Below are 16329 nucleotides of genomic sequence, written 5' to 3'. Positions count from 1 at the left end.
GTTTTTGGAGAGCGTTGGAGACCAGTTCCTTGTGCAAGTGTTGGAGATCCTGTCTAGGGACTATGCTTTTCTTGACCTGCTTCTGACAAACAGGGAAGAATTGGTGGGGGATGTAAACATAGACAGCAGCTTGTGTAGCAGTGACCACAAGATGATCGAGTTGATGATCCTGACAAAAGGAAGGAGTATGGACCTTGGACTTCAGAAAAGCAGACTTTGACTCTCTCAGAGAACTGATGATGGACAGGATCCCCTTGGAGGCCAGTCTGAGGGGGAAAGGAGTCCAGGAGAGCTGGTTGTATTTTAAAGAAACCTTACTGAAGGTAGAGGAACAAACCATCCTGATGTGCAGGAAGAAGAGCAAATATAGCAGGCAACCAGATTGGCTTAGCAGATAACTCTTAGCAGATAAATTGGAGAGAGTCTAGCAGAGAGCAATGAAAATAGCTAAGGTGCTGGAGCACATGACTTCTGAGGAGAGGCTGAGAGATCTGGGCATATTTAGTTTGGAGAAGAGAAGACTGAGTGGATTTAATAGCATCTTTTAACTACCTGAAGTGGGGTTCGAAAGATGGTGGAACAAGACTGTTCTCAGTGGTGGCAGATGACAGAACAAGGAGCGATGGTCTCAAGTTGCAGCAAGGGAAATTTAGGTTAGATATTGCGAAAAAAATTTCAGTAGGAAAGTGGTGAAACACTGGGAAGCAGCTTACATAGAACAGTGCTTCTCAACCTGTGGGTCGCAACTCCGAAGCGTGTTGCAAGAATATAAGAAAGGGTTGCAAACAAATTTTAAAAATGGATCAACAAACTTTAAAAAATTGATTATGCTTTAAAGGAGGAAAACATGAGAAACTGGCCTTACTCTGGCAGGCTGTTGGAATTCCAGCTTGCAGGGGGCTGCTTGGGCCCCTCCCTGCCCCGCACACCCATCCCAGGCCCCCACACACTGGGCAGCTGGAGCCTGGGGGCTGGGGGCAGCAGGTTGGGAGTGAAGGACACTGACGGAGGACTGGCCACTGAAGTTTACAAATGGGTCCTAGTACAAAAAAGGTCAAGTACTACTGACCTAGAGGAGTTGTGGAACCTCCATCCTTGGAGGTTTTTAAGGCCCGGCTCGAAAAAGGCCTGGCTGGAATGATCTAGTTGGGGATGGTCCTGCTTTGAGTGGGGGTTGAACTAGGTGACCTCCTGAGATCCCTGCCAACTCTAATTTTCTATGATTCTGTGTTCTCGGTATGACTTAAGTTGTCATACAAGGTTAATCCACAGACTTTTGCAAGGGTAGTAGCAGGACTGTTAGTTCTTTAACATAAGTAGCTCTTTATATAATTTCCTGTAAATAAAATCTTGTTTCCACATTCCTCATCAAGATAGTACTAGTATCTCACTTGCTGCTTCAAGAAGTTACAGTGCTCACCCAATAGCTATGGTGGTGGGAGGGTTAACAGAGGACTCTACCATCTTGGCAGTGGCATGGCATGCACATTATCTCTAAACTTGCTTCTTTTATAGTGAAAAAAACAACTTCTTCACATAAAACATGCACACCAGTCTGATTTTTGAGGGAACAGTATGTATTGCATGTGAGACACTACAGTATTGCCAGAGCCATCCCTAATGTGTTCTTTTTTACTTCAGTAATGTTAAAGATGGGAAGTGTCTTTCTGACTATTGGACAGTGACTGTACTATATCTGTATGTCTGTGCCTTGCCTTCAAAAATATATAAATGAGACTAAAAACATCCAAAATATATATTAAAACCTGTTAGAAGGAACATATAGCATTACATTTGCAAATGTTAGGATTAGTTTCTTGAAGTACTTGGAGTTATACAGGCCAAATCAAAAAATGATCCTCTCACATAATACAACAATAATGGGCTTGCAAAATGTTTTCCTTTTAATTTTTTAAAAGGGATAAATATTTACAATTAAATGGGAATACCTATAGTTAAATTCTGTAGTATTATACACAATACAGTACTACTGCATTTAGTTATATGCATACATGGATGTGCCTAATTATATATAATCCTGTAACTGAAGAACAGTAAGGTTGCAAAGTCAAGCAAATTTGAACCCTTAAAAATGGGAAACGCCAAGGTCTTTGCGACAATGTCTGTTCATATTCATAGATGGTAAGGCCAGAAGGGACCTTGGAAGATCATTGGGTCCAGCACCCTGCACAAAGCAGGAAAGATAACTGGGGGTCAGGTGACCCCAGCAAGGTGACTGTCTAGTCTCCTCTTGAAGATTTCCAGGGTAAGTGATTGCACCACCTCTGGAGGAAGCTTATTCCACAGTCTGGATACCCTGACTGTGAAGAAGTTTTTCCTAATGTTAAGCCTGAATCGATCTTCCAAGAGTTTGTGGCCATTACTCCTGGTTTTCCCTCAGGTGGCCTGGTGAACAGCTGCTCACCAAGCCCTTGATGTACTTCCCTAGTGTAGCAGTAAGCTGCTACCAGGTCCCCTCTCAGCCTTCTTTTCTTCAGGCTGGAGAGTCCCAGATTCCTCAGCCTTTCCTCATATGGCTTGCTGTGTAAGACTCTGATCATACAGGTGCCTCTTCTTTGGACTCTCTCAAACTTCTCCACGTCCTTGTTAAAGTGTGGTGCCCAGAACTGGATGCAGTACTCAATCTGCAGTCTCATCAGTGATGAGTAGAGCAGAAGAATCACCTCCATGGTTTTGCTGGAGATGCATCAATTGATGCATGCCGGAGTATTATTTGCCCTACTGGATACAGATTTGCACTGCCAGGTCATACTCATACTGTGGTCTATTATAAGCCCCAGGTCCATTTCATCTGTGGTGCTAGTCACCTTGGTGTTGCCAAGCCTGTAGGTGTGTTGAGGGTTGCTCACCCGTGTTGGTGCGCTTTACATTTCTCGATGTTGAACTTCATCAGGTTCCGATCTGCCCAACTTGCTAGCCTGTCTAGGTCTGCCTTTATCTGTAGCCTATCTTCAAGTGTGGCTACGTTTTTCCATCACTTGATGTCGTCCGCAAACTTGGCTAGTGAGCTCTTCAGTTCCACATCCAAACTGTTAATAAAGATGTTGAAAAGTACTGGACTAAACACCGACCCCTGCAGGACACCACTGCCCACTTCTCTCCAGGATGATTCAGATCCAGTCACTACAACTGTCTGGGTCCTATCCTGCAGCCAGTTTCTCACCCACCTGACTGTCTTGGAATTAAGCCCTGTTAAACCCATTTCCTGGGATGCCACACTTCCTGGATATTCTCTGTCATATAGACCCTTGCCAGACATTCAGGCAAAGGCATGATAGTAACTGATGCATGCTCCACACAATCATGCTTCCTACCATGCCACATGTGCATGGCAGGTGGAGTGATTGTGGAATCAAACATCAGAACTAATCACACTTTTATTGCTGGTGCAGGGGATCAAGATACCCAGCTACCACTGCACTGGCAAGTTGCAAGCTTCCTCAGCTGGGAGCTGCCTCAGCTGATGGAGCTCCTAGCTGTGAAGGCGCACCATGTGCTCGCATGGCTGGGAGCCTGGATCAGCTGACAGGTCTCCCAGGCGTGGGGGGGGGCACACTTGACCATGTGTTCCATTAATGGCATGATAGGAACTAGCCACCAAGTTATGACACATTTTTGTGGAATAACTTTGTGGCTTATTCTTTGTTTTATGATGCTGTTAATTACTTTAATGTTTGGCTATGTTAAAACTTAAGACAAGATTAACTGGTTAATTATGTCTTAAGTGTAACATGTGGAAGGTCCATAATCAGCTGTAATTCTGGAAAACTCTTTTCTCTATTCTGTCTTCCAAAAACAAGGAGTGTGTTTTATTTGGGGGCATGTGGTATGCAAGAACTTTGTATATCTTACAGACTGCACCCGGTATCTAGGCTCACTCTAATATAGCAAGCAGGGGGGTTTCAGATTTAATTCTTTATGCGTTCTGCCCTCTTGTAAATTAAGCATTATACCTTGTCCAGCAATTTAAAATATTCAGAAGAATAATCTTTAGTGTAAGTGTGTTTGGGAGCAGATGAAAGAAAATGTAATGGGTTAAGTGTTTAGAGAATTTAAAATATATATTTCTATCCAGTTGCCTTAATGACTCCATCTATCATGAAATAACTTACCTATATTACTTAAAAAAAACAAAAAAAAACCCCCTCCAAAAAACCCAAACCTGATGATTCATAATAGTTTCTTTGCAAAATATGGATATTGGCAGAAATTCACTGTTAGGTATGCACAAAAATGTTCCCCAAAACTCGTCTTAATCTTGCATAATGAGCAAGTTGCTTGCCAAATTTAACTTTTGACTTCCAAGTTAGTTCTGCGTAGGAAAAATATCATTCAAAAGTTGTAACTTTTCTTTTTCTTTTTTTTTTTCCATTAGATTAGGCCATATAGACTTTGTGTGTTAGGTGTCCCATCAGCTCTGCCAGTGCATCTTTATCTTTGTCTGTAATGTCTTTTGTTGGTACAGCACTAGGCATCTCTTGAGAAGAGACTGCCAGTAATACAGATTCGTTCCAAATTTTTATTGGTAGTGTTCTAATCTACACAGACACTGTGCGGAGATCACCAAACTTATTTCACTTGTGACCCAAGGAAAGGGTGAACTCTAATTTCCCTAGCGAAATGGGAAGTCTCCTGCTGTGCCATTTAGTTGCATACATTTGTTTTTATATTGCTACTGAATGAAACTGTTGTCTAAATATCAGCTAAGAACCTTTTTAGTTATTTTTTCTTAAATGAAATCATTACAATAAAAATACTGGAGAAGAACAATTGAAGTGTCATGACCAAGTTACAGAATAAAAACAGATCACGTATGTGCATGCATCTCTATTTCTTATTCTAAAAGTTTCTAAGTTACCTTACATGTTTTCCTGTATGTGAAAATAAAATGTTTGCATACATATGTTATACATAATTATGTGTATAATATTCTCTTACTTCAGAGTCAAAACCAAGAATCACAACAAAATGCTATAAGAACATCTAAAGTAGATAATTAAAGTATAATTAAGTTTAAATGCGTTGGTGAAGGAATATAAAAATATTTAAATTCAACAGGCTAGTACATTTGCAGTTTTCTTTTATTAGGTGTGAAATCTAAGAATCCCCTGCCAACTCTTGAGGGCTCAATCCAGAATGTTGAACTGAAGTACTGCAGCACATCATTGGTCAAATGTGCCTCTGGGACCGTGGGATCAATAAAAATTTGTGCCAAAGCCTCAGGTATGTGCAGCTGGACCATGTAAAACTTTATTGCCTGTGTAGGAGAATTGGCCTTGCTTTTTACAAGAGAATTACTGAAACAAGAATTTACTCATTGTTCCTATGAACCAGAGGGGGGAGGGTTGTATTCTGTTTTTTTACTTGTGCCAGGATGATACAACATGGCCCTAGTAAATTCAGTGTTGACAATAAGTAAATAAAATACATTTAAAACTTGGTTGATTTTTTTTTTTTTTTTTTTAAATACGAAAACCAGACTCTAACAACAAGGAAGAAAATCTATGTGAAAACTAGATTATTTTCATTTTAAAGTACATTCACGTTTTGCCTTATTTACAGTATAATTATGATAAATTGTGGGTTTTTTAAAATAATTTTGAAATGGACAAAACACATTTTTCAGGCCTTACGTTTTTAAGGGGTTTGTTTAGTGTACTTTTTTGGGTACTGCATCTCTTGAAGAATGAAGTAAACATTTCCAACCAATATGTATTTTTCATTTAGTCAGTGTTTAGAGTTTTTTAAATGTAGGAACTATACTTGAATGTCATTTGAAGTAACTGTTCTATTAGTGGACTGTAATTAACATATGTAATTTGAATTGATTAGTTTATCTGGTATCATTATTTTAAATCTTATTGGGTTTAAAAAAACTTGTATAATAACTGTATGAGTAAGTGTTTTTCTGTGACCAAATTTATAACACCTTGTTCATTGTATTTTGTCACTTTGTTTATGCTTCTGAATTTAATAGCTGCCCTTTTCAAGCTAAGAAATGTTTGTGTCAAAATTTTTCCTTGTAATAAAAGGCATAAAAAGTTTAACCTTTATTCAGGTGATGGTGGAAAAGAGAAGCTGATTCCTTTAATTCAAGGCCCTTCAGACACAAGAGACCTACACAGCAGCAAATGGCTCAATGAAAGTAGAAAGCCAGAATCTCTGTTAGCTCCAGATTTGGTAGCCTTTACAATCCAAATTCCACGGTGTATGGACTACTGCCATAATTCTGGTAAGTGCAAAACCCTTGTTAAGCTGATATCAGATTACATTTTCCTATCCAAGGTAGTTTTCTAAAGAGGGACTTGATATAAAATGTGCTAAATGCCAAAGTATTTATTTCACATGCTGCATGCATTATAACTTCAGATTAACTTACTTTGAAACTTAAAAAACAAAACATGTCATATATATATATATCTTCTTGTAATAAGGCATGTTTAATTGACTGTTTACTTTTAAAAAAAATACATATTTTATTTTCATCTTTTTTATTTTTGACAAAAGGCAAGTTTCCTATCTACTGATTCGGTTTTAGATACAAAATCACCAGGTTAGTTCCTGGGTAGACTCAAAATGTTTTGTGTAAATCTGTGGCATATTTTGTCAGTTCCATTCAGAATTTGTTAATCCACATAATAAAAAGTAGCCACCTTTTGAAAACCACTTAGTCTCATCTATCTCATTTTATAGTGTCAGATTTAAGTGGCAAGCAAGTTTAGAGTTTCAGAATGGTTTGTGGAGGACTTAAAATTGTTGGTGGCAAGGTTTCTTTCTGAAATCATTCATGGGTATAACTGCTCTTCTATGGTAGGCTTCTGGCTTCCATGGGATTTAAACAAAACATTGGTCATTAGTGATCTGTTTAAAGGTACATTGTCAATTTGATATCTAGTTAGTTGAAAACAATTCTGTAGAAGCAGGTTTGGAAAGTATATATGGCCCTAAATCTCCTTGCCAATATATGTTGCTTTAGGAATCAATTTCCCATTTTAAAATCTTGCTCTCTCCTTTGTGGTTACATTAAAGAAGGAATAAAATAATAGGGGAAGCTAATTAGTTGATTATAAGGAGAAAACAGTGAAAGTAACTGTATATTAAGTGCTTTGAAACACTAAAAATCTATTGAAAAGTGAGATAATTTTTTCCTAGTCTCTTTAATTTATACTACCCTTTGAATTTATGTGCATTAACTGTATTTCAAATATAGGCAGAGAATTTTTGTTAAATTAACAGTTTCTCTTTAACTAAAGATCTGTGTAAGTACAGAATGTGAACATGTAATCAATTCTGGAAACCCCTTATTTCCAGATATACTTTAATATCAAAATATCTAACATACTACATTTGAATGTGCATCCTGTTATGTAGGCCATGTTTTTAATATTTCAAGTACTACAATGAAAAGTTTGCCTTGTAAAATCATCTGATACAGGTCCCTTTTTCCTCTACTTCCTAATGTCTTCAGAAAAAGGACCTGTTCCTTAGGAGTTTTTCCACTTTGGTCATTAAATACCATGATGTGTGCAGTGACTAATCTTTACAGTATATGTTCATAAAATTTGTATTTCATTGGATCTCTGATACCTTTTCTTTGAAGACTCTCAGTTCAGCAATCCTATTTTGGGCTAATGTGTTTAACTTATTGTGAAGAACTTTGCCTGCTTACTATCACTATATAAGAAAATAACTTTTCTGAAGTATCGTGATCACAATCGGAATGAAAATAGTTCAGTTTAACCTTCTGCTTATTTTAGGACATTTCTGACAGAGCATGCTTGAGAGAATTAATAAATAATTTTAAACCAAGCCTTGTCCATATTTATGTATGTGGATTGTTAAAGTGATGCAGCAGTAAAACAAGTCCTAATAAAGAGTTACAATCAGTGTTGAATGAAGGCAAGTAGTTAACAGAAGTGGGAGTTGAAAAATGCTATAACAAATTATACAGTTTTATTCTCAGCAATCAGCTGTCTTATTCTAAAGGGTGGGCTCCCAGAAGATAGTGTTGATTTTGTATTTTTACTGGCAAGCTGCAAATGACAAACTGATTAGTTACCTGAATCATTAGAGCTACAGCTACCATCAGGTTCTGTGCAGAACAGAAATTGATTGAAATTGAGAAGGAAAGAGGCACCAAATTTAAAAGTTTTTGGTCCAGAGGATTTGGCGAGCTGTAAACTGGAAGTGAGTTCTTGAAGGAATTTAGGTAAGCCCTTCTCTTGACCCTACAAGAGAAGAGGGGTTCACTAAAATAAAAAGGACATCCATGGATTATTTATGTTGAGGTGGGCAGTTTTCCTGTTTTGTTTCGGGTTTTTTTCCCTTTTTATTAAAGGACAGGAGAGCAAAAATATGATAATTTCTGATCTCGGGTAGACAAAGAGCCTGGACCTACAGATGAAGCTGCTGACAAGAATCAGGAAAGCTAAATTAAGAGCTGGTTCAAATTATGTTGGAATGGATATAGAAAGCTTATTGAAAGATTATGGTGCCAAGGAAGATGTGGAATACTCTTGGAACAAATCAGTGTAGTTACTATAGATACCCTAGAATCACTATAGAAATTCATAAAAAGAAACATCTGAATAAAGGAAAAGTGGGAAAAGAAGCTCCCAAAACAAGGGAGAGACAAGTATTCTGGATTAATTTGATAAAACGATAAGTTCATATTTTTTATCATTCCCCAGCAAAAGGAAGAATGATATGCTATGCTTCTGGGTGTCAAAGCTAGAGATAGAAGCAGAAAAAAGCAGATTTATTTCAGGGAAACTGCTAGTTACTTTGGTCCCATGACACAAGAGATTACTGAAAAGGCAACTTTCTATATACTTAAGAGAGCTCAAACCGTAAGTATCTGGAGGACAAATGACTTACAATTCCTTCCAGTGCAAGTATGAGCGAAGGAGGAAAGACTAGTCAAATTGTGCACCTCTAACAGGATTTTTAACTGTTGTACAGCACTAGATTACTTTCTGTAATGACTGGTGATTGGATTATAACTCATTCATACTGGGAATCAACCTGTGGGATACAAAACTGATAAAGTGGCTAGACTGGGTATAAATTTCTAGAAAAGAGGTTTTCCGTATGTGTAAAATGGTATTATAGTGTTCCAGTTGAATACTAAGAGTACATAAAAATTGAATTATAAAAGATAAATAATAGTACTACATTAATATTTTTATGTGATCTGATGTTCAAGATAACAGAAAAGTAATGGCTAGTGACAGTAAGTGTAATATAGTGGAGGAAACTGAATCTGTTTACATTTATTTTTGCAAAAGAAGTAATAACTTTAATGTGTGTATCCATCTAATATCCAGAAAAAGGAAGAATTATGCATAGTAGGTATATTTATTGGCAGTTGTTTACTCAGAACACAACCCTTTTTTGTCATCTTTCTGTAGTTTTGTGTCCTCCAACCTAGACACATTATATAATACATATGACATTACAGACAGTTGGTGGCTTGCTGGGTGCTATGTACTGTCCCTGAACTGGGGAAGGAAGATTTTTCTATATCATGTTTGAATGCACCATGTTTATCAACTGGCACAGCTTATTTCACCTGATATATGAGAGAGAGAGAGGGGAATTTGAAAATGAAAGGGGTGTAAACATTTTATATGAGCTATGGTAAGGTGATTAAACTGTATTTATTTTGCAGTATTTAACCGGAATTAAGTATTTAATAACATTCAATAATGGAACATTAAAGCACTGAAGTAAACACAATAATATTACTTTCAAGTTCATATCATATAAATTAATGCATAGAATAGAAAAGGGAAATGTTGAGCATGCAAGAAAATGTCTAGTTTCTATGTGAGAACCACTAGAAATGAGCAAAAAAAAATGTAAGCTATATGTCAAATAGAAGTTGGTAGCACCTAAGTTAATTTAAAACATTATGCTTTTAAGTTGAGTATTTTGAGATACTTCTATTTATAATTATTTGAAAGATGCACCTAATTCTGTCTCCCTTTATCACAAATCACTGAAAAATGTCTGTGAAAATATTTATTTCTGTGTAAATTTCTCTGCTTCCAAAAGTCTTATGTTGAAAGAACACCTTGGAGTATGCAAAAGCTCCATTCATTATAACACTGCCACCAACATTATGATTTTTTTTTTGTATCATCTAGCAGTTGATTTTATTCAGTACAGTCGACTGAAAGAGATGAGACAGTTTTTAATATACAGTTCTACTTAAAATAAGTTGTTTGAAATGAAATTCTCATTGGCAACTGTTTCCTACTTCACCACTCAGGGCCAGAATATTATAAGTTCCAGCAGAGCTAGTTTTAAAAACTGGGACAATTGGTTTCTTTTCAATATTTGGTTTGAATTTAAGTGAATGAATATATTGTTAGTATTTAAAAAGAGAACTTTTGAGAGAGAATTATATGCATTGGTTTGAAGTACTAAATTTTTTTTGACACGACAAATGAGTAGGAATGCTTATATACTGTAGTAATTAAAGACAACTCACATTTGTGGTTTGGGCATAAATGTGTAAAAATTATACCCATCTATCTTATTACATTTCCTCCCCTCTCCCTGAGGACATCACTATGTGTTTTATCTGTAATTGTTGCCAGTTTTCTATCATGTTCCCACTGGGCTTCTGGTGCAAAAAAATCTTATCCTCTTGCTGACAGAGCTTGCCTGAATGATTTCATGCTCTTAGCATTTTTTTCACGGGAATTAGAGGCAAAATGTAACTACAGCTGAACATAGCGTCTATTTTTGTAATTTTGAAGTTTAGACTCTGTTATTGGAACTAAATGAAGAGATGCAGGTGTTCTCCAGTTCAAGTCCTTTGGGATTTTTTGATGGTAGATGCTTGAAAAGAAAATGCATGTGTTTCCAGAGTCAAACAGCAGCTGTGGACAAGGATTTATGTTTTTCTCAGAACTTTGGGATTTCAAAATGTTACATTTAATCACATGCCCAGAAAGGAGAGCAAATGTTAAAGATGTTGCATATAAAACTAGGGGACTGATCTCTTTACCATACCAACTAGTTGTGGGAATACAGGAACAAAGTGATCTTTAATCTTAATATGAACAATTTCAAAAGGATTATGATAGCTGCCAGGACTCAGTCTTTTGAGAACTGTGCAATTGCAACAGAGAACATTTTTATCCTCTTAATTACTTTAAAAATCTTGTTTATTCTTGTTATTTTGCCTTTAAAAAATCCCTATGTAAGCCATGTATGTTCCTAAATACACAGTGTTCATGTTATACTTTTGTTAGTGTAAGGTGAATTAGATTTCAGGCAATTATGCATTCTAAAATGAATTCTATTAACTGTGTCCTGTAGTTTTCAAAATTGAATTAAAAACAACAATTAAAGTACTTAGACTATGAGGCACTAGAATTAGAAAAGTTTCTAGGTTACAAAGCATGTAAGAATTAATATTCAGTAGTAGCAACAAGTGAACTTGTTAGTTCTATACATTTTTTTTTTAAATTGGGATTTTTTGGCAATCCCGGAAGATACATACTCTGCAGATGCGTTTACACAATACATTTTTTTTTAAAAACTACACCTGATGGACAGTTTTGTAAAGTTGTGATTTTCTACATGTTAATTTTTTGGGTTTTTGTTTGAGGAAGAAGTATTTCTATTTTGGGAATAAACTTGACGTAAAAGTAGTTGTGCTTTGCTATATGAAGTGCTGCTGCTGTTAGACAGTTGTATGTAAGAAAGGATTGGTTTCTCCTCCTAGCTTCTGTGGTGAAGTCACAGTTCTACATTCATTATGTAATTGTTTGTATACATGGAAATCATGATGAAATAAATTCAGCATTTTAGGTTTATTGCAGGTTACGTTCAGGACAATAGATAGGGGAAACAAAGCAGGAGTGAAAAAAACATTTTCTAATTGGAATCAATGGGGAACTAGTTTTTAAGTAAGACTCAAAAGTCCCTTTTTAACTTGGTAGGTTTTACAGTTGTAACGATATGGACCAGAGAAAGAAATACCTTTGATACTGGATGTAGGACTTTCTACCCCACATAACCTCTATCTGTTGGCTTATAAAGATCCTACCACTTTCCGTGGCTGTGAAGTGTTGGAGCCTGTTACTTGTGCTGGCAGGGAAGATTCTTCTTTCGGTGCAATCTTTTATTCTGCTTGCCTTGATTGCAATTCCATCCGATGGGAATAACATCTGGGAGGGGCAAATTATCATATTTACTTGAATATAAGATGAGCGTCCCTATGCTGGTTGGGGAAAACAGCTTCTCATCCTACATTCACATACAAGAAAATCACATTAAATACACTGTCTTATCATTAAACTACTGCCAAAAGAAGCATGTGCTCAGTAATGAAAACTGACTATGAAGTTAATTAAATGCAACCAACACTGAGCATGACTATAAAACACATGGCCTATAATGGACAAAACATCCTGATCTCCTATTGGGGGCAGCCCAAACTCTGCTGCCGATGTGAAGAGGAGGGCCACCTTGGGAAGGACTGTAAAATGGAACTGTATGCCATAGGTGACTGGTTCCGCCTTAGTTGGGGGGGCACATGCCCCCCCTGCAACCAGTCCCGCTGATTGGGGGGGGAGGGGGGCTGCAACCAATCCCGCCAACCAGGGGAGGGTCCCCTGCTACTGATCTCACTCCCTGGGGGGCACCTGCGGCCAATCCCGTGATGGCCAATCGCTGCGCTGTGGCTGCTTCCGGGAGTGGCTGTGGCCGCTTCTGGGACTGGCTGCAGAGATTGGCTGGCACTTGCAGGGGGGGCACCAGCGCTCCTGCCTGCCCACCTGCCCATCACCTAAGCGGCAAGTGCAGCCAGTCAGGGGGTGCACCGGCACTCTCAGGGGGTGCACGTGCACACCCTATGCATTGCCACTGCTCTGTGAAGTCTGCGATCAGACTGGGCACTGTTTGCAGAGCTGCACCAAGGAAAAACACTGTAATATGTGTGGGAAAGAGGGGCACTCTTTCAGGAGATGTCTTGGGGCACAGCCAGAGAAGCGGAGGAGGAGGAGGTGCTATCCATGGTCCTAGTTTTGGAGGCTCAGGATGCAGCGGGCCCAGAAAGCGAAAACAAAATGGAGCTGGAGGTCCAGAATCAGGAGGAGGGAGAAGGGGAAGAGGGCACTCCAGATCCAGGGCCCACCCCCATTGACCAAGCAGTAAAAGAGACTTGCAAACTGTTGGAGCAGCTGAGCAAGAACTGTGCCTCATCCCCAGCCCCAACAGAGGAGTTGGGGAATGGAAGGGGAACCAAGGAAGCGAGTGAAATGGAGGTGACTGTGGGACCCTCCGAGACAGGAAACCAACATACTGATGGGAACCTACCACAAGGATAGGTTAGCTTAGCCCACCTAAATAAGATATATGGTAGTGCCCATTGCGCACATTCCCTCTCAGCACAGACTCTTTTTCAAGTCATGGTGAGCTACTACATTGAATACGCTTCAACTTCCTCTTCACTTTCATAGCTGAGCTATGCCTTTCTTTCCCATTTCCAATGATTCCTGTTTCTCCAGCAGCCTTAAGTGTCTGGCAGACATCACCAAATGGGGCCCTAAGCAGTTCAGCCAGAATCCCTATCATCCCCTCTATCAGACTGTCGCATATGATTAGTGTTGTCCCAGCCTTCATGAGGTGGAGTCCGACCAGGTTGCCCTATGCCTCATCTGTCTATAAATTTTTGAAGGATCCTAAGTAGTAGTGACAAGAATACCCAGTTGCAGTCATGAGTGGGAGTCCAGTTAACACATATATCCTTTGTGGGGGTTATCTGGAGTACAAAAACATACTGAGAAGTGCTGAGTGATGGTATCACCATGGCTTGAAAGACCTGTTGACTCTGCTGGGGCCCAGCTCAGTGAACTCTATGTTAAATCATGAGCCTTGGCTTTTGACTAATAGCATTCATAGTTTGTACTATATACATAGGTAGGCACAAAAGTGCCGCTTAAAAGCATGTTTATGGAGTGCCTGTGCTAAAACTTGCAAGAGTTTCAAAAAAGGTGAAATGCATCAATTCTGGATGAGCTAAGTCTATGGGTATTGATAATAATTTGCCTATATGTTTATTTCAAAGTTAATGTTTTCAAATTTGCCCCACACTTCCATGTGCTTAGAGAGAACAGGACGTGACAGTAAAGGGAGGGGGGAGAAGGGACTGCAGGGGGAAGAAGTTGGGGTAGGGCAGGGGACAAGGGGGCCACCTGATCTCCCCAGATTTACTTTCTCTGCTGTAACAGTGGTAGGGGGACAAGTTCATGGCAAACCTCCAATAATTAGATTCTATACCTGGAAAATTATAATAATAATAATAATAAAATTTAAGATTTTCTGTGTATAGAATCTAATTTTGGGGGGTCATTCTTATATTCAGAATTATCTTGTATGTGAGTAAATATGGTATACTATAATAACTGAGTTACTGTTATCTCGAATGCTCTGTTTGGCTCTAAATAGTTGATAAGCAAGAAGCTTTGCCTCTGGAGAGGGAGTTATATTTTACAGGAGTTAGGCACCTCATTTTGAAGGACTCTAATTCCCATTAAGTGGCTCTATAGTATCCTGAAAAGGAAAGTGAGCTGTATGTTCTCTTTGCTTATGCAGTGTCCAGTCTTTCCTCTGGACAAAGCAGTGGTACTGTGTAGCTTTCAGTGTCTTTTATGATCTAGAAACCTGTATGTATAAACTTCCTTGTATGTAGGGTTTTTGGGGGGCGGGGCGGGGGAGTATTTAGTTTGTGTGTATTAACTAAATAAGGTTTTGAATTTTTTTTAAGCTAAATTTATCAACTGTTACCTTTTAAACAAGAACCAGGAACATGTTAATTTTTATAGGAGAAATTGGCAATTACTCATGTAACTCTCTAACACTTCCCATTATTAAAAGATTCTTGTGACTATTTTGAGATGCATTAAAACTTCTATTTTTGCAGCAGCCATATGAAAGTTGAGAGGAAAATCTGGGGGCCAGAGAAGCGCATTTTCTTTGTCCCATTCATTGCAAATCACGATTTTTTTTGTCTTGCTTGAATATTTCAGAAGGATTTTGCCAGTATGATAATGTAACTTAAAAAGGAACATGTGAAAGTTTGGAGCTTCTCATTACCAAAACAGCAACAGCCACAGAGGTACTTGTACTGGGAATACTTATGTAGCAAAAGGCCTGGAATCTTTCCATCTTAACGCTTGACTCATCCTTTTCCTTCCAGAAAAACAGCCTTCTACTGACAGTTGATGTAGTTAGTTATATACCCTGCCCTGCCCTCCCCCTCTCCCCCCAGCCCAGCCAGAACCCTGGAGGGAATGCACCACTGGGGGCTCTCTCCCCTCCCCTGTTGTCTGGCCCAACTCGAGCTGGGGAATGCAGCCCACCACCTCCCAGCTGTTAGGGTCGGAGGGGAGTAGAGCACCCCTGCACCTCAGCCAGAACCACTTAAGGGGGCATGCCATGTCGGGACTTTCTCCCCTCCCCTGCTGACTGGCCCCACCAGGGCTGGGAAATGTTAGGTGTGGGGGAGAAGGTGATGCAGGGGAAAGAGGAGGATCTTGTCCCTGCCTCAGCTACCCCTGGTGTAACCAGAACCACTGAGGAGGGAGAATGTGCTGTGGGGGTGTTTCTCCCCACCCCTGCTGACTGGCTCAGCTGGGGCTGTCGAATGCAGCCCTGCCACCTGTTAGGATCAGGAGAGGATGTGGAGGAAGCAGAGGCCTCTTCCCCAGCCTCCCTGAACCCAGCCAGAACTGCTGGGAGGGGGTCTGCTTTCTCCACTCCCCTGGTGACTGGCCTAACTAGGGCTGGAGAATGCAGCCCCACCTCCTGTCACCAGTTAGGGGCGGGATGGGGAGAAAGTTGAGGTCCCTGCCTCCACCCTAACTGCATTCCTACCCCTAACAGCAGGCATGGGGCTGGGCCAGTCAGTGGGGAAAAGGAAAAGCCCTCTGCAGCATGCTTCTCCCAACACTTCTGGCCAGGGATGGTACTGGGGGTGGAGTCTTTTGCTTCCCCCTGCCCCCCCCCCCCCCAAAATACGGCCCAGCTGATAGATGCAGGCAGGATACAAGGGTGAGGAACAGAGGCTTTGCTACATTGGCTCTGTGACAGCTGGCCTTGGGCAGAAGAATGCAGGCAGAGGCTAGCCTGCTTGCCCTGTGAGAGGGGATTAGCAGGGAAGCTGCAACACATCCTGAGATGCCAGGGGACTGCAACCTAGCTTGAGTTGGTAGGGCATCTGGCACAGAAATTCGATAGACTGGTCTAACCTCAATTGATTAAATTTGAAACTACATCCATCCGGGTCCA

At 39.6% G+C, this 16329-nt stretch overlaps 1 protein-coding gene across 2 annotated transcripts in view; it reads left to right on the top strand.

Moving 5' to 3' along the window:
- The window catches only part of VPS13B (vacuolar protein sorting 13 homolog B), an 877527-nt gene that overhangs the window by 255439 nt on the left and 605759 nt on the right, over positions 1 to 16329 (top strand). For both annotated transcript variants that reach the window (XM_059723846.1, XM_006263597.4), the window contains 2 exons: positions 5110 to 5244; positions 6080 to 6253. In XM_059723846.1, coding sequence (XP_059579829.1) covers positions 5110 to 5244; positions 6080 to 6253 — 309 coding nt within the window. The remainder of the gene's footprint in view (positions 1 to 5109; positions 5245 to 6079; positions 6254 to 16329) is intronic.

Source organism: Alligator mississippiensis, chromosome 3 (assembly GCF_030867095.1).
Source record: "Alligator mississippiensis isolate rAllMis1 chromosome 3, rAllMis1, whole genome shotgun sequence".
NCBI lineage: Eukaryota > Metazoa > Chordata > Crocodylia > Alligatoridae > Alligator > Alligator mississippiensis.
This window is presented reverse-complemented; position numbering and strand designations above follow the sequence as displayed.